Source organism: Monodon monoceros, unplaced genomic scaffold, assembly GCF_005190385.1.
Source record: "Monodon monoceros isolate NGI ecotype Baffin Bay Population unplaced genomic scaffold, NGI_Narwhal_1 Super_Scaffold_9, whole genome shotgun sequence".
NCBI lineage: Eukaryota > Metazoa > Chordata > Mammalia > Artiodactyla > Monodontidae > Monodon > Monodon monoceros.
In genome coordinates this window covers 36,232,713-36,251,586 of record NW_021703786.1, presented here as the reverse complement: position 1 = coordinate 36,251,586, position 18,874 = coordinate 36,232,713, and the positions used below count along the sequence as shown (strand labels likewise).

Here is an 18,874-nt window from a genome sequence, read left to right as displayed (position 1 = left end):
TAAATGGTAATGAAAATGTCGTGTATCTAAACCTAAGAGATTAAACTTAAGCAATGGTAGAGCGGTATTTATAGTCTTAAGTTTATATAAATCAGGAAAGAAGAAAGGATAAAAATAAATGAGTTAAATATCCAAGATAAGAAGTTAGAAGAATAAAAAACCCAAGAATGTAGAATGAGGGACATAACAAACGTAAGAGCAGAAATCAATGAAATAAAAACAAAAAATACAGTAGCAAGTACTAGACGAATCTTAGAAACATAATGTCGCCTATTTGAAGAAGCAAGTTGCAGAAGAGTACATGTAATATTCCATTTACATAGGTGTTTGAAACAAGTAAAACTAAATGTGATGTATGTGGTAAACGGTTTTAGGTAGGATCTCTGTCTGAGCTAGAACGGGTGGCATGGGATTGGAGAAGGAGGGAAGCAGGAGGAAGGAAGCAGTGAACTTCCTTTGTTTGGTAGCCTTTTGCAGTTCTTCTTTTACGGCTCTCCTAGTCATATCCTGTGACCATTTTTCCATTTTTAAAAACAAGGTTATTGCTGACATGGAGACACAAGTCCACAAGTTGAGAGAAGAGCTGATCAGCGTGAACTCCCAGCGGAAGCAGCAGCTGGTGGAGCTCGGTCTTCTTCGTGAAGAGGAGAAGCAAAGGACTGCTCGGGACCATGAGGCTGCCGTCAACAAACTGAAGGCTGAGTCAGAAAAGATGAAAATAGAGCTGAAAAAGACTCATGCCGCTGAGACAGAGATGACGCTGGAAAAGGTAAGATGCCCTCCTGGATGTGTTATAGACAGTCGAGACCCGTGTTTGAAATCCACTGATGCCACCATTATATTTAATCTCGAAGAGGCGGTGGACTTAGAATTACTCTCCAGTTGATAAGCCATTCAAATGAGCAGTCTAAGTGTCTTGCTGTATGTCTCAGGGAGTTTCCTGACTTTTCCCTTGACTTTTGTGGAAGGGATTGTATGGAATATCCCTTCCATAGTTATTAAACATACACTGTGAGAAAAGTGTTATAATATTATCAAATATTATACTGACTAGGAGTATTTGGGCTGTAACCTTGAGTTTTTCCTAAGGTAAGACTAGGTTTCAGATCTTTCTTATGTTGTCTAATGGTCATTTCTAGATTTTACAGTTTTTTATGTGTCCCATAGATGATGACATATTTTCCCAGATTGATATTTCAAATAAAGGACTTTCTTTAGAATTACACATTTTTGAAATATATGTCAATATAATGTTTACACATTTTGAGTTGACTTATATTCCAGAGACAGCCTCAAATATTTGTTCTTCTGGTGTTCTGGGAAAGTGTAAATATTTTAATCAGGTAGTAAAAGTGAATTGCTGTTAATCATCACAACTGTCAACCGCCCCTTGAGTTCTTTAAGACCAACCTCTATCCTGGGATCAAGACACTGGGAAAGGGTAATTTAAGAATCTTCTGATTTTATTTTTTTCCTACCTCTTCTTGATCGTTAAATGGGAAGCCTTCATAGAGCATACCATGCCATTCTAGGTGCTGCTCTACTGATTTTACCTGGATCGTGGCCCTAAGGTGCTCACTTTGCATCAGTACCGTCACTTACCTGAGGGTCAGATTTCAGCAGACTGGGCCCATGGCAGCCTGGCTCTGAACCCAGAGATAAACCGGAAAAGGGCTCTGAAGAGGCAGGAGTGAAGAGGCAGGAGTGCACCTGGCTTCCTGGAGGGACCGCAAGGAGGCCGGTGTGGCTGGGAAAGACGGAGGAGGGGAGGATGAGGGGCTGAGGTCAGGGACGAGGCCTCTGGGGACGGACCGGGCCCCGTAGGGCTGTGGAGGCCACTGCAAGGGCTTGGCTTTGACCTCCATAAGTAGAGGAAGCCTGGCAGATTTGGAGCAGAGGGCTCTCGGGCCACGCCCGCCTGCCGAGGGTGAAGGTGGAAGTGGGGAGACTAGTTCAAAAGCTATTGCAGTGATTTAGACCAGAGTTGAGAGATGCTGGGCTTGGCCAGTAGCACTGAAGGTGGTACATGGGTCCGGCTGGGTTACGGTCTGATGGTCTGCAGGCAGAGCTGACGGGATCTGCTTTGGGTTCAGACGTGGGAGTGGGGGGGGGGGTCGGGGAAGAGGCGGAGGGTGAGAGAACGTGTGAGTGAGTCGCCCAGCGTGATTCCAAGGCGACTTGCTGGAGCCACGAAGCAAGCGGAGTTACGTGCCCTTTGCTGTGTGTGAGAGACGGCGAGAGCTGTGCAGGCCACAGGGACACGACCTGGCTGAGCGCCCTTCATACCCCAGTGAGGATGCTAGTGGTCATTCCATCAGAGCAGCGCGGAATCGTGCTCTTTGATGCCAAAGTATACAAGGTGTCAGGAACTGGGGAATGTCCTGATACCGAGTAGTTTTAGCCCCCTGACAAGCGCACAGGAGAGACCGATGGGGAAGCTGCTGGGCACTGACACACACCGCACCTCAGCTCTGCTCACTGCCACCAAAAGTTCAAAGTATCTCCAAGCAAATGTGCTTAAATGGCACGGATACCAGTGCACCTCGATTTTTTAAAACACTGGACATAGTAAAGCCAGACTTATAAAACATACAGTTTAGGCCTTCATTTTCTTGAATCATGTGTTCACATATTAAAGGTTTCTTTTTAATAGGAGATGAATTTTTCAAGTATAGGTTTATATGTGTTACTAGCGAATTGACAGGTTACAGATAATAAAAGAAATTAGTATTAGAAGCCATCAGTAATTTCTTTGGCAAGTATTTCTTGAATATTTTCTATATCTCAAAGGCATTATCCCAGGCACTTTGGGGCTACACAGAAAAAGGGGAAAAAAGGCACTGTCCTTAAGCAGATTATAAAACAGTAGTGGCTGCAGGACACACACACGTACACAGATAACTGTAATGCAAGGTAGAGTGTGAACTGGGGGAAAATGATTTTCTATTAAGAAAATCAGGGGAAATTACCTGGAAGAGATGGATGTCACTTGAACTGGACACGGGTAATGTGTAGGATTTTCTAGTAGGTTCTAAGCCACAGGAATGACAACAGCAAGAGCCATGTACGTGGCATAGCGGCTACCAAGGGAGAGTGGTCAGCAACGAGCCTGGAGACGGCGGGGGGCGCCGGAGGCCTCCGAAGCTGTGGTGGGGATTAGGCTTCACGGGGTAACAGTGAGGAGGTACTGAAGGTTTTTTTTTTTTTTTTTTTTTTTTTTTTTGCGGTACGCGGGCGTCTCACTGCTGTGGCCTCTCCCGCTGCGGAGCACAGGCTCCGGACGCGCAGGTTCAGCGGCCATGGTTCACGGGCCCAGCCGCTCCGCGGCATGTGGGATCTTCCCGGACCGGGGCACGAACCCGCGTCCGCTGCATCGGCAGGCGGACTGTCAACCACTGCGCCACCAGGGAGGCCCAAGTACTGAAGGTTTTTAAGCCATGAAGTGTCAAGATTCAAGCGGTTATTAGAATCTTTCCAAGGTGCCGTGGAGTAGAGGTAGTTGGCAGGACTGGATTAATCCAGGTGACAGGTCCCCGAGGGCACCTCAGAGGTACGGGAATGTGGTGGGGGCCTCGTGGTGAGCACGGGCCAGAGGAGGCGTGTTTGAGAGTCAGCCCAGCCAGGGCACCGATTAGACTTGTGAGGTGTAAACCCCGCCCTGGATGAATGGGGAATGTCGCAGTCTCTGGTCCGGGGAAGAGGATAAAGTCGGTTATGAACGTCAGTTGCATTTGGACCCAGCTGTGACGTTCCCTTGCGGTCGAAGGGACGTCTGTAGCTAATCCCAGGAAGAGCAGGACGGGAGGAGTAGCTCCAGAATGGAGCCTGCGCAGGGAGAGTACAGACGGAAAACCAGCAGCTGGGGAGGACTTCATCGGTGAAGTCGGAGAGATGGTCCAAGAAGGGCCCTTACGGTGAGAGGGACGCGAGAAAGAAGGCATTTTCATAGGAAGGAAGGAGGAGAGTATTTGGAAGGAGGCTTGCCAAGAATGCGACAGAAGACCCGGAAGGATGATGGTCAGAGAAGGGCCCCAGGATTGGAAACCGAGAATCGCTGATGACCTTGGACGGATCGCTGCAGGTGGCGGTGTGGCCGGAGCACGGCTGCAGGGGTCAGGGAGGGGGGAGCGAGGGGCTGGAGATGAGGGGAAGCCTGACGCTCCAGGGAGGTGTCACCCGGAGAGCAGCGGGAGTTACGGAGGGCGCTTAGGTGGAAACACCTGGAAATGCCTGGAAGAGGGAGAGAGAGACGAGAGACCCGCGCACCACTGTGGCCTGTGACCCGAGCGGCGAGGGCGTGAGCGCGGCAGGCAGGGCTCTGCTCCTGGGACCCGCCTCGCTCTCCCTGCCTGGGATGCTCTCGCGCACGTTCTCCTATAGTCGTCCTCCCGCTTGTCCCCCGCTCTCTTTGCAGCCCCACCTCTAGCTGACGTCCTGTCCCCCTCCCTCCTCAGCACCTCCCGAGGTCTTCACAGCTCGTCTCACTCTCTGAATACATCTTCATTTTTTTACTTATTTGCAGCGCCCACCCCCCATTACATAACCTCATTAGCAGGACCTTGTCTATCTCGTTCATTTCTGTACTGCCGGTGTCTAGAAAACTTGGCCCATGGTGGGTGCTCACCTGTGTATGTTAAGGAGGGGATGGCAGGAGCCGTGACTTTCTAGGGGGAAGAAGGAAGGAGAGAATTGGGAAGGATACAAAGGAGTCTGTGACGAGACTCGAGAAGAGCTTCTGTCTGATGTCATCTGGATCCTTAGTAAAGTATCACCGCAGTCTGTGCAGTCTGAGGAATTTCAAGACGAGCGGGACCCCCGGGCCGCAGGCTGAGCAGGTGGCTGGGATGCAGCTGAAGGAAGGGGATGGAGGGAACGTGCACGGGTAGGATTGGGGTTCTGCAGGGAGAGAACAGAGCATGGCGGGGTGAGTCTGGAAGAATGGAATGCCCTGAACTGAACTGAGGACACAAGTGATACAGGAAGATAGAAGCGGGGTTTAAGTGGAGTGATTTTAGCTGACGTGGATAATGAATTAGAATGCAGGCACTTGGTGGCATCAGGAGGGCCTGGGGGACAGGAGGAGAGCATTAAGTTGCCATGTTAGTGCCATGAGTTCCAGAGTCCGTATGATAAAATACAAGTGCTCTGCTCTTGATGCGAAGAGTAATTTGCATTTCCCATCGATGTATATTTTTCCTTAACTAGTTGAAGGAGTTCCGCACGCACTGAGAACAGCACTGTGAGTTCCCTGAAACAGTCCTTGTGAAATATTCGTTTCCAAAGCCTCAGGATCACGCATGGTGCCTCGTACAAAGTACACATTCATACATGTTAAGTGAATAAAAGAATGATGATGAACTTAGAAATTCAGTTCTACAGTTTCTGCTACTGTGAATGGTAATATGAATAAATAAAAAATTGCCATTGATTCATCCAAGTTTGGTTTCAACCCAGTATATGTACTTTGGGTAGGACAAGATACACCTTTATATTCAAATATTCATTTTTTATTGTTGTAATTCCCTTCATATTAGTAAGTTAAATGCAAAGCATAACATTTTTTAAAGATAGTTTTAAAAATTAATAGATATTTGAGTTCTCACTATAAAAATTTGAATTAGCTCTAATGAATTGATAGATAATTCTCTTGCTAGCCTGTTGTGTCATCGTGCATGTTACTTGAATTCTTCTCACTATGTCTTATAAAAGGTTTAATGTTTTATCATTTTTAAATAAATCTGAAAGTTAAAATATTTGCTAGTGTTTCAAACTCCAGTGAGAATTGAGGATTTAGAAATTGATTTTCTCTCATTAAGTATAAAGTTGAGGTTCAAAGAGGAGAGAATAACCCCAGAATAATAAATAATCTAAATGTAACCTTCCCTGTGGGTCTGGGTTGTTTCAGTAGCACTTACAATGTTAAGGTTATAAAAGAATTCCTAAGTCCAGATCCTGCCTGAGTTTCTGTCAGCAGCGATTTAGACCCCAGTGATATCTTCAATGGCTCTGAGTTAAGAGAAACATGAAATACCTCCACAAGGTCAAAATACTTGAAATAGAGAATCCAAGAGAATAAATGATTGACATTTGCAAAGTGAAAGCTGCTTTTCCAGCCTTTTAAAATCTTTTTAAACCAAATTGAAACAAAGTCCATAAAATCTGAACCTTTGAAAAATTAAAGAACATTATTATTAAATGATGGTCGTGGGTAACTCTCAGATGTTTGATTAAAACTTTGGTATTTTGGGGCTTCCCTGGTGGTGCAGCGGTTGAGAGTCCGCCTGCCGATGCAGGGGACACGGGTTCGTGCCCCCGTCCGGGAGGATCCCACGTGCCGCGGAGCGGCTGGGCCCGTGAGCCATGGCCGCTGAGCCTGCGCGTCCGGAGCCTGTGCTCCGCAATGGAAGAGGCCACAACAGTGAGAGGCCCACGTACCGCAAAAAAACAAAACAAAAAAACTTTGGTATTTAAAATTTACCATTCTTTCAGAAGTCTATTCAGCTATTTTCAAAATAGCCTTTCTTGAAATAGAAGATATTTTAGAAAATATGGGAAATAGAGAGGTGTAAAATTCCTTGTTACTGTCACCACCCAGAGATAACCAATAGTAGTAATTTAATATGTATATAAAATAGCTATATTAACTTAGCTGACTGAGATCATACTAAATAAACAGCTATGCCTTTTGCTTTTTTAAGAGCTATGCTAATAATATTCCAATGTCATTTGGAATTCTTTGAAAATGTAGTTTTCATTTTTTCATAATACTGTGTTTTATGGATGTAGCACGATTTAGTGTGAAATTCCTTTATTTTTAAACATTTAGCTTTAAACATTTTTATGTAAATTGATGCAAAAATTAACATCTTCATACATCAAATTTTGTCAACATTTCCCTTTTTTTACCCCTTAGTTTAAGATCCCAGTAGAATTACGGGATCGAATTGCTTTTCAAAACGGTCGTACTAGTTTGTATTTTCCCCAACAGAATATCTGTTTTATCTAGACAGTCCTTAGTATTAAACCTCTTCTTTGGTTTGGGGAGGGGGGTGGTGAAACACGTTAATTGTTTCTGATTTGCATTTTTAAGAGTGAGACTGAACATATATAATAGATCTGTCATTCGTGTTTCATTTGCTGAGAAGTGCTTGTTCACCTCCTTTGTCAGCTTCTCTTCTGTTAATGTCAGTGTTGTCCTCGTCACCTTACATAACCTTCTTTACGTTTAGGATGATGAAGCTCTTTGTGGCAGGTACTTTTGGTATTTGCCTTCTAATTTTGTCATTTAACTTTATGAGACACAAAATTCTTATTTGTACTTAGTGTAATCTATCAATTCCTTTGTGGAGTCTCCAGTATAAGTAGTTGTTTTAAGCTTCACGATTTGATATTTTAAAATATATGAACACATCAAGCATTTTCCACACTGTACTAAGTGAAATGCTCTTATGAAGTTGACATAGCACTTACCCGCTTGGGCTCCTGGTCTGTAATTTTAATGGTATCTGAAGGATTATACTGGAATTCTGCCAGCCTGAAGTCATTAAAAGGCTTTGAGCAACAATTCAGCATCTTTTTCAAATTTAAGAAAAGCTCCATATGGTACAATTATTCAAAGCTAAGGTCATAGAAACTACTTAAACCTTTGAAATTTATAATTAAAGGATTAATATTAACTTATGAAGACGTCATTTTGGCTTAAAATGGATTTCTAATCTCAATTCTGTTCTTTTTACTTTGATCTTTTCCCTGAGTTTTTCCTTTGCTAAAAATGTGATGTTTGTATCCTTAAATTTTTAAATACGATTCTCGAACAGTTCAGATTTATAAAAATTGATTGACAAACAACATCCCATTTGATTTTTACAGTATTCCACAAACGTTGATGAACTTCAAGTTGGTGTTTTCTTCTGGGTTTTTAACCCACGGCTTGGTATAATGGACTCTAATGATACCTGTAAAAGTAACAATAAATTAATCTGGAAAAGAAAAAACTTGCACAAATGGAAACTTGGAAAACTTTGGGTGTGTTCGTAATCTGAATATGATGGATTGGTGCTCATTTACATTGTTTAGAATTTTAAAGTATCTTCAAATGGCCTCAATCGTAAACCTTCTTTTGAATGGTGAAAGGGGCTATGTCTTATACAAAAGCTAAGATTTTTTGTCATTTTGACAATATATTCAAATCAGTCCAAACCAGATATTTTAGTTCAATCAGTTAATGTATCTCTGTGTAACAAGAGGAACTGTGTGTTCCTTTGAGACTCAGTTTAACGTCAATTTCCAGCTTTCTCCCACTTCTTCTGATTCTGATGCGAGGCACCTGTTTCACAGTGATCCCACTAAATACTGGAGTCGTATCTGGGGTGTCTGCTTATTCAGCCGAAGTAACAGAGGATCTGTCATCATTCATGCTTGAATAGTTACGTTGCCAGGGTTTTACCGCCCTCTCCTGCGTGGGCTGCAGAGTCGCGGGCGGGTGAGGTGGAGAAGCGCTGCTGCCTGATGCACAGCTCCCCACCGTTTCCCTGAGAACCTCTCGCACCCCCTCTACCTGTGCTGCTTCCTGTAGCAGAGGGCTCCTGTTTTCCAGCAGATCTGGGAGAGCAAAGCAGTAGCTTCACTTCAGAGGCTATAGCTTTCCTAGGCTAGAGAGCTAAGTTTTACTAGGAGGAAATGAAAAGACAGTGTATTTTATGTTAGGGATTATTTGAAAATAAAATCTAGAATTATAAATGAATCATTGTTTATTTTTAAAGTAAACATTTAAAGTTTCTAAGATTAACCCCTCTTGTCATTCTGTAGCCTAACTAATACTCTAATCGCACCAGTATAAATGGGAGTTCTGCCACTCACCAGTTGTTGTTGGTTTTATCCTTTTTGGACGTTCTTAAGGGAAAGATTTTTACCTAGAATAAAGGAAAAAACTCTTAGGTCAGTGCAGCAAGTGATAGTAATTGGTAAGTTATTGAAAGAAGAGCAGTTTACTTGCCGTCCTCAGACTGATACCCAAACTAAGAGAGTCGGGAGCAAGTAAATGAGCAGGTATTTGTGCCCAGAGCCTTTTGTGTGTGTGTGTGTTTAAGGTTAGTATTGATAACTGTACAGTTCTTTTGATCCTTTTGGCTTCGTGGCCAAACCTACCTACAGGAGTGTTATTTATTTATTTATTTGAAGTATACTTGACGTACAATATTATGTCAGTTTCATGTGTACAACATAATGATTCAACATTTCTCTACATTACGAAATGATCACCACAGTGTACGTTTAGTTACCATCTGTCATCATACAAAGTTAACACAGTATTATTGACTCTATTCCCCATACTATACAGTACATCCCTATTGTTTATTTTATTTAATTTATTACTTATTTTATGACTGGAAGTTTGTACTTCTTAATCCCCTTCACCCAATTCATCTCGCCCCTCAACGTCCACTCCCCTCTGGCAACCGATCAGACTATTCTCTGTATCCGTGGGTCTGGGTTTTGTTTTGCTTTTTAGATTCCATATATAAGTGAAATCATGCACTATTTGTCTTTCTGTGTCTGATTTATTTCACTTAGCATAAAACCCTCAAGGTCTCTCCATGTTGTTGCACGTGGCAAGATTTCTTTCTTTTTATGGTTAAGTAGTATTCCACATCTTCTTTATCCATTGATGGCTACTTAGGTTGTTTCCATATCTTGGCTATTGGAAATAATGCTGCAATGAATATAGAGGAGTATATATCTTTGCAAACTAGTGTTTTCATTTTTTTCAAGTAGATACCCAGAAGTGAAATTGCTAGATCATGTGGTAGTTTTATCTTTAATTTCTCATATTCTGTAGTGGCTGCACCAGTTTACATTCCCACCAACAGTGGTGGGAGCCTTTTCTCCACATCCTTGCCAGCATTTGTTATTTCTCGTCTTTTTGATAATAGCTATCATGACAGGTGTGAGGTGACAGCTCATTGTAGTTTTGATTTGCATTTTTCCCTAATTACTAGTATTGTTGAGCATCCTTTCATGTGTCTCTTGGCCATTTGTATGTCTTCTTTGAAAAAATGTCTATTTAGGTCCTCTGCCCATTTTTTAATTAGTTTGGTTTTTATTGTTGATTTGTATGAGTTCTTTATATATATATTGGATATTAACCCTTTATCAGATATAATTTGCAAACACCTTCTCCATTCAGTAGGTTGCCGTTTCATTTTGTTGATGGTTTCCTTTGCTGTGCAGAAGCTTTTTAGTTTGAGGCAGTCCCATTTGTTTATTTTTGCTGTTGTTGTCCTTGCCTTTGGGGTCAGATCCAAAAAAACATGGCTAAGACTGATGTCAGAAGCTTACCGCCGATGTTTTCTTCCAGGATTCTTATGGTTTCAAGTCTTACAAGTCTTTCAAGTCTTTAACCCATTTTGAGTTTATTTTTGTATGTGGTGTAAGATAGTGGTCCAGCTTCATTCTTGTGCACGTAGCTGTCCAGTTTTCCCAGCACCACTTATTGAAGAGACTGTCCTTTCCTCGTTGTATACTCTTGCCTCCTATGTCGTAAATTGACCATACATGTGCGGTTTTATTTCTGGACTCTTTATTCTGTTCCACTGATCTGTGGTCTGTTTTTATACCAATACCATACTACTTTTTTATTTCTATAGCTTTGTAGTATAGTTTGAAACCAGGGAGCATGATATCTCCAACTTTGTTCTTCTCTCTCAAGATTGCTTTGGCTATTCGGGATCTTTTGTGTTTCCATACAATCTTTAGAATTATTTGTTCTAGTTCTGTGAAAAATGCCACTGGAATTTTGGTAGGGATTGCATTAAATCTGTAGATTGCTTTGGGTAGTATGGACATATTAATGGTATTAATTCTTCCAATCCATGAGCACAGAATATCTTTCCATTTATTTGTGTCTTCTTTAATTTCCTTCAGCAGTGTTTTATAGTTTTCAGTGTACAGGTCTTTCACCTCTTTGGCTGAATTTATTCCTAGGTTTTTATTCTTTCTGATTCAATTGTGAGTGGGATTGTTTTCTTGATTTCTCTTTCTGATAGTTCATTATTAGTGTATAGAAACACAACAGGTTTCTGTATATTAATTTTATATCCTGCAGCTTTACTGGATTCATTTATTCTAACAATTTTTTGGTGGAGTCTTTAAGGTTTTCTATATATGGTATTATGTCATCTGTAAACAGTGACAGTTTTTCTTCCTTTTCAGTTTAGAAGCATTTTATTTCTTTTTCTTGCCTAATTGCTGTGGCTAGGACTTCCAATACTATGTTAAATAAAAGTGACCAGAGTGAGTATCCTTGTCTTGTTCCTGATATTAGAGGAAAAGCTTTTGGCTTTCCACAGTTGTATATGATAGTCATACACAGACTTTATTATGTTGAGGTACATTTCCTCTTTGTTGAGAGCTTTTATAAATGGATGTTGAATTTTGTCAGATGCTTTTTCTGCATCTATTGAAATGGTCAATGATTTTTATCTTTCATTTTGTTAAGGTGGTGTGTCATCACCTTATGAACCATTAGAATTATGAACCATTCTTGCTTTGGAGTAAATCCTACTTGATCATGGTGTATGATACTGTTAATGTATTGTTGAATTTGGTTTGATAATATTTTGTTGAGGATTTTTGCATCTATGTTCATCAGGGATATTGGCCTGTAATTTTCTTTTTTATGGTGTCTTTGTTTGGTTTTGGTATCAGAGTAATGCTGGCCTTCCTTGTAAAATGAGTTTGGGAGGATTCCTTCCTCTTAAATTGTTTGAAAAAGTTTGAGAAGGATAGGTATTAAATATCTTTGAATGTTTGGTAGAATTCACCCATCAAGCCACCTGGTCCTGGACTTTTGTTTGTTGGGAGTTTTTTGATTAATGATTCAGTCTCCTTACTAATAATTGTTGTTGTCAGAGTTTCTCTTTGTGTGTGTGTGTGTGTGTGTTTAAGATTAGTAATGATAATTGTACAATCCTTTTTGATTCTTTCAGCTTCATGGCCAAACTTATAGGAGTCTTATTGGACAGGGCATCTTTTTTTCATAACACTGAAGAAAATAAAATGAAAAAATCTGTTTTATTAGTATGTTCATCAATGATGACATGATTACAAATAACAACATAAATAATAATTTATGGCACTATCTTGATAGTTTACCATAAATAGTGAGCCTATACACCCCAATTTGCCCAGGAAGGTCCCTGTTGATACGTGTTGTCCCAGTATCCTGTATGATTTAACGTTTCCCTAGCCTCTTTCACTCTTAAACATGTCCCAGCTTGCGTGCTAAGTTATATGATTACCCTAATTATGAAGGTACTTTTTATGTAAAGGAGGCATCTTTTCTTTTTATATGTCCTATGACTTAATTATTAAACATTATAATGCTGAATACATATATTTTAAATGAGTGCCTTTTTGACAGTAATACTGAACTTAGGTTTAGATAACTAGACTCTAGTTATTTTAACACCCCAACTAGCCTTTACTGATGTTTTTTTCCACACCAGACTAACATTTCAGTAGCATTCAATGCACTTAGCTCAAAAGTTTATTAGGAGACTTAAGGAAGTTGGAGTAAAGAGACAGAGCCTCCCTATCCACACTCTTGCCTTACTTTGCTTGGAGGGTCCCTGTGAGGGGAGGGCGGATGGTGAGCTGATGGGCTTTAGGTGTTGGGTGTTGAGCGTCAGAGCACAGTGCAGTGGAAGAGCTCTGGGCTGAGAGTCACGTCTTGTTCTAACCACTGTTCATAATGGAAGGGAAGCAGTCATGCTGTGTGAGGCAGGGTTTCCTGATTCAATATTGTGATGATTAAATAATGATTGTAAGCGGCCAACTAACTGAGTTGAATTGAATACACTATAGGATACAGAAAAAAAAATGATGTACATGACTAGGAAAAGTGCAGTTGGCTTAAATAAACTTCTGCATCTTCACAGGTAATCAAGGAAACACTAATTGAGACAAGATGCTACTTCGCATACATTGAATAAACCCGTTATGTTAATAATACCATGTTTTGTTTTAAATTAATAATACCAAATACCACGCGTACAGTGAATAAATACTCTAAAACGCTGTTATTGTGAGTAGAAATTGGTACAACCTTCCTGAAAGCCTTCAGTAACCTAAGTTATTAACTTTAAAAATATCTATCTCTTCTGACTTAGTAATTTTTCCTGGTTAGCGTAATATTGATAATGAAAACCCCAGAAATATATCCCTCTAAACAGAAATTAATCTCACTCTGAATATTGTTAAAAAATGAAATAAAATATTAGGCAATAGAATCTAATAGTGCATTTAAAACATCATATGCCATGATCACATGGGTTTTATTCCAGGAATGCAAAGATGGCTTGATATTAGGAATGCTATTAGTATAATTCACTATATTGATAAATCACAAGTGAAAAATTGTACACAGTCTCCTCCATATTCTTCACAATGAGCCTAAGCTGCTGTAAAAAAAGAACCCCGAAACCGTGGACAAGTGAGATTGGGAGTTTACTTCACTCTTTCATCACAGTCTGGTTCAGGGGTGGGAACAAACTGTTCCGTCCCACTAGGTCATTTAGGAACCCAGGCTGGCTCATGGAATGGCTCTGTCATCTTCAATGTGGAGCTTCCACCTCTGCCTTAAATGGTTCCAGCTGTCACCACTTCTCAACCAGCAGGAAGGGGGGAAGGAAGATGAGGACAAGTAAGTATTTTTTAGGAGGTGCCATGGCAACAATCGCATGCGTCATCCCCACTCACGTTCCACTGGAGGAATCTTAGTCCTAGGGCTGTGCCTGCAGAAGCAGGGACTTGTTAGCATGTGCACATTACAAGTTGGGGGGACTATTATTTAAAAAAGAAGAACTGATGCTAAGGGGAATTAGTAGGCAATGGCACGTTTGTAATGCTTTTAGCATTTGATACCTGTTCTGTGTAGAGTGGTCCTAGACGCTTGCTACAGCAGCGAACAAAGAGCCAGATATTCCTGCCTTCTCAGAGCTCACATTCCAGCAGGAGAGACAGACCTTAAGCCGAGAACATGCTATGTAAGCAGCATACATAGAATTTTTAAAAGTGTCCAAGTGCTATTATTGAATAAAATGATAGAGAAGATTAAGGGAGGCTCTGGAGTTCCAGAGTTGGGACCATTTAAATAGTGTGGTCAGTGTTGGCCTCACTGATAAGGTCAGTGAAGGGGTTGAGTCGGCCTTCTAGGTATTTGGAGGAAGAAATGTACGGCAGGGTGAACAGCCAATGCAAGGACATGGCAGCAGGAGCATGGCTGGCATGGCCAAGGAACAGCAGGGAAGCCACTGTGAAGAGAGCAGAGCAGCCCAGGGAGAGGAAATGGGAGATGAGGTTCGGGGGACCCCAGGGGTCCTGACCACACAGGCCCTTCGAGCCTGTCGTAAGGACTTTAACCGCAGGCACGGAAGAAAACCGAGTACCGTGCCGTGATCTGACTCAGGCTGGAAAAGGTCATTCTAGTCATGTGAGAGCACAGGTGAGAGGCCAGTGACGAGGGCACTGCAGTAACCCTACTGAGAGGTGGTGACTAGAGGTGGTGACTAGACCAGAGTGGCAGCAGCGCGGGTGGTCAGGTTCTGGATATATTTTAAAGTTGGAGCCAGCACGACTTTCTGAGGGATTTGATATGGGATGTGAGACTAAGAAAAAGTAAGCCATAGATAAACTTACATTTAGGGGGGAAAATGGAAATATGCTAGCTCATTTCTTTGTGTGATGGGTTTATATGGGATTTTAAAATTATATTTTTCAGTTTTTTCTAAATGTTCTATGTTATAACCACTTTGTAAGCTGAACAGTGATGTACAAAAGCCACCATCTAGTTATCTTATTGCCCTGCCCGTAGGCCCTAGGGCATCTTCAACTTTCTTCCCATTTTCTGCCCCTGGGAGACCAGAGTCACAAAGAAAGGGATGTGCTGGTACTCAACCCTGGAGTTACATGAGCAGTTACACGAGTTACATCAGAAACTGAGCAGCGTGATTGTGACATCAGTAGCCCCTGCCCACCCTGGCCTGAATCCCTGTCCCCTGACTCATCTTTCTGTCAGGGCAGGGCGGCTGTGCCCTCATTAGCCTCGAAGAGGGCTGTCCTGCAGCCTGTTCATCCAGCTCTTATCTTAGCTTCTGGAATCTTCCTGGGGGTCAAAGGAAATGTGGGCTTCTCTGACGTTAGACTCCTCGTCTCTCAAGGAAAGTCAAGCCCTGCGTCTGGTAGGGATGAAAGGAGAACATGGTAACACCCCCGAGACAGAGCAGGCTGGTAGTCTGAGGCCCCTGAGGGACACAGGACCATCTGGCCTCAAAGGGAAGAAGGTAAGACTGAGACACAGGGCAGGGGTCTCCCTAAAAGACAGATCTCATTGCTGGGCTGGATCAGGCCCTGGCAATGTCAAAACGGCCTCTCGTCTCAAAGAGAGTTATTTTAATGAGGCGGGGACAATGGAAGGAATGAAACTCTGATTCCATCTGACTGAAATCAGAGCCTCTGTCTAGATCTGTTGGACAGCTGCCCTGAGAAGCACCAAGGAACAGCGTCAGGCAGAACCTTCAGGACAAGGTAAACTGTGAGTGAATGGCGTTTCCCACTCCTGCTTAAAAACTTCCGGGTACCATTGCCCACAACAAAGTGAGTTCCCACAGCACCTTAGTTTTCTGACCAAGGATTTATATAACCTCATTTCTCCTCTTCTATTTTCTCCTTTTTTTCCTTCTTGTTAATTTTAATTACCTTAATTTTTTAGTGTACAGTTCAGTGGCATTGAGTACATTTAAATTATTGCACCATCCATGTCCAGAACTTCTTTCTTCTTGCAAAACCTACATGATGCCCATTAAACACTAACTCCCTGTTTACCCATCCCCCAGCTTCTGGAGACCACCATTTTACCTTCTGTCTCTGTATCTGACTACTCTAGGTGCCCCACACGAGTGGAATCCAGCAGCGTTTGTCTTTTTGTGGCTGGCAGATTTCACTTAGCATATTGTCTTCCAGGTTTATCCACCTTGTAGCGTATGTCAGAACTTCTTTTTTTTTCAAGGCTGAATAATATTCCATTGTATGTATGTATAGACCACATGTTGTCTACCCGTTCATCCCATCAATGGACACTTGGGTTGCTTCCACCTTTTGGCCATTGTGAATAATGCTGCTATGAACATGGGTATACAGATGTCTGAGTTGCTGCTTTCAGTTATCTTGGGTATATATTGAGTAATGGAATTGCTGGATCATGTGATAATTCTGTTGTTAATTTCTTGAGAAATCTGCCGTGCTGTCTTCTGTAGCTGCTGCACCATTTTACATTCCCACCAGCAGTGCACAAGGGTTCCACTTTCTCCACGTCATTGCCAACACTTGTTGTTTTCGCTTTGTTTGTTTTGTTTTTATAGTAGCCATCAAAATGAGCGTGAAGTGGTGTCTTCTTCTACCTTTAACTGTCTCCCCCACCACAGACACATCTGTGCTGTGCCCAGGCCAGACACTCGCTCTGTAAACAAGCAGGCTGCAAACACTCTCGCTTCCTGGCTCCACGCGGGCAGTGCCCTCTGCCTGGAAGACCTGCCAAACTCATCCTCGTTCAGACATGTGGCCTGGCCGTCTCCCCCTTCCTACACCAGCTCCTGAGAAATCATGCTCTTTCCGATACTCCTGTAATTCTTCATTGATTGCTCTCTTTTTAAAATATTTTTTAATCAAGATATAACTTACATACAGATTATGTATAATTCCACAGATTTTGACAGACCATCGCCGCAATCAAGATAACTGTTCCATCAGCTCATATATTCCTCCAGGCCTTGGGTGTCGCCCCTGTTCCTCCCCCTAGCCCCAGCTCCTGGTACCTGCTCATCTGTTTTCTGCAGCTGTAGATTTGCCTTTTCCGGAGTGTCATATAAATGGATCATTCGATATGAGCCTTTTGAGTCTGATTCTTTCCTTTAGCATCATGCATTTGAGATTCATTCATGTGTGTGTCACAGTAGCTCATTTTCTTTTTTTGTTTTTTTTAAATAATGATATTGCATGGATGTACCCCCCGTTTGTTGAGAAATTTGGGGACTGTTAAGCATTCATGTAAAGATTTTGTGTGAACATAAATGTTTTATTTCATTTGGGTAAATAGCAAGGAGTGGGATTGCTGCGTTATATGGTAACTATATTTTTTAACTGTACTAGAAACTGCCAGTCTTTCCGCGGTGGTCATATCATGTTGCACTCCCATCAGCAACGCGTAGTAGTTCCAGTTGCTCTGCCTCCTCACCAGCACTTGATATTCTTGAGTTTGTAATATTACTTTAGCCATCCTAATAGGTGTACCTCATTGCATGTGTATTTCCCTACTAACTAATAATGCTGAGCATCTTTTCATGTGTGCATTGCTCATCTGAATATCTTCCTTGGTAAAGTGTTTATTTAAGTGTTTTTCTAATTTTATATTAAGTTGTTTACTTTCTTATTACTGAATTTTGAGAGTTCTTTATGTATTTTAGATACAAGTCCTTTATAAGATATGTGATTTGAAAACCCTTTTCATAGTCAGTGGCTTCTTTTCATTCCTTTATCTTTCAAAGAGCAGAGGTTCTTAATATTTATGAAGTCTAGTTTATCATTTTGTTCTTTTATAGATAGTGCTTTTGGTGTCACATCTAAGAAATTTTTGCCTAACTTAATGTCACAGGGGTTTTCTCCTGTTTTCTTTTACAAGTTTTGTAGTTTTAAGTTTTATACTTATGTTCCATTTTGAGTCAATTTTGGGACTGGTGCAAGATATAGATTAAGATTCAGTTGTATCAGCACTGTTTGTTGAAAAGACTGTCTCTTCTGTACTGAATCGCCTTTGCAGCTTTGTTGAAAATCAATATACTGTCCATGTGTGCAGCACTACTGGACTCCCTGATTATGTTCTATTGACATATATGTCTTTCCTTTTCCAGTACCACACCATCTTAATTATTGCAGCTTTTATAGTCAGTCTTGGAGACTGGTAATATGAGTTGTCCAACTGTGTTCTTTTTCAAAATTGTTTTGCCTATGGTAGTTCCTTTGCTCTTAGAATCAGCATAATGAATTCTACACAAAATCCTGCTGGGATTTTTCTTTTAATTGTGTTAAATCTATTTCTCAGTTTGGAAAAAATTGAACTCTTAATGATATTGAGTAGTCCAGTCCATGAACTTAGACTGTCTTCTCGTTTATTTAGTTTAATATCTTTCATCAGTGTTTATAGCTCTTAGCATATAGATGTTGCATTTATTTTGTTAGATTTATGCCTATCATTTCATGTTTTTAACTTTAATTCCCAATTGTTCATTACTAATATTTAGAAATACAATCGAGTTTGTTATAGTGATTGTTTATCCTGTGACCTTTCTAAACTCACTTATTAGTTCCAGTCACTTTTTTTATAGATTCTTTGGAATTTCTACATAATCAGATAAGTATCTGGTATTTGATAGTTTTCCCTGTGGGAGAATTAATTTTAACGTAATGAAGCAACGTATGTCAACATATTTTATTTCTCGCACTAGCATATTTTATCACTAGGCTGATGAATTTTAGAAAATGACTTCTCAAAACAAACCTAACGTATGAAGAGTCAGGTGAGGTCACACTAACCAGAGAAAATGCTTATGAGACACGGAGGTCCTGGTGTATTTGAGTGTGTCCTAGGACACACACGTGGCTTCTTAAATAACAGTAATACACAGATATTTTAAGTGCCTCTTTTTTTTTTTTTTTTTTGCGCTACGCGGGCCTCTCACTGTTGTGGCCTCTCCCGTTGCGGAGCGCAGGCTCAGCGGCCATGGCTCACGGGCCCAGCTGCTCCGCGGCACGTGGGATCCTC

The 18,874-nt window shown here is 41.4% G+C and overlaps 1 protein-coding gene across 8 annotated transcripts in view; it reads left to right on the top strand.

The window, feature by feature from the left end:
* The window catches only part of CEP112 (centrosomal protein 112), a 415,782-nt gene that overhangs the window by 260,532 nt on the left and 136,376 nt on the right, over window positions 1–18,874 (top strand). For all 8 annotated transcript variants that reach the window (XR_003792074.1, XM_029213161.1, XM_029213162.1 and 5 more), the window contains exon 21: window positions 539–769. Coding sequence is in view for 7 of the 8 variants with exons in the window: in XM_029213161.1 (XP_029068994.1) it covers window positions 539–769 (231 nt within the window). In the remaining variant the exon portion in view is untranslated. The remainder of the gene's footprint in view (window positions 1–538; window positions 770–18,874) is intronic.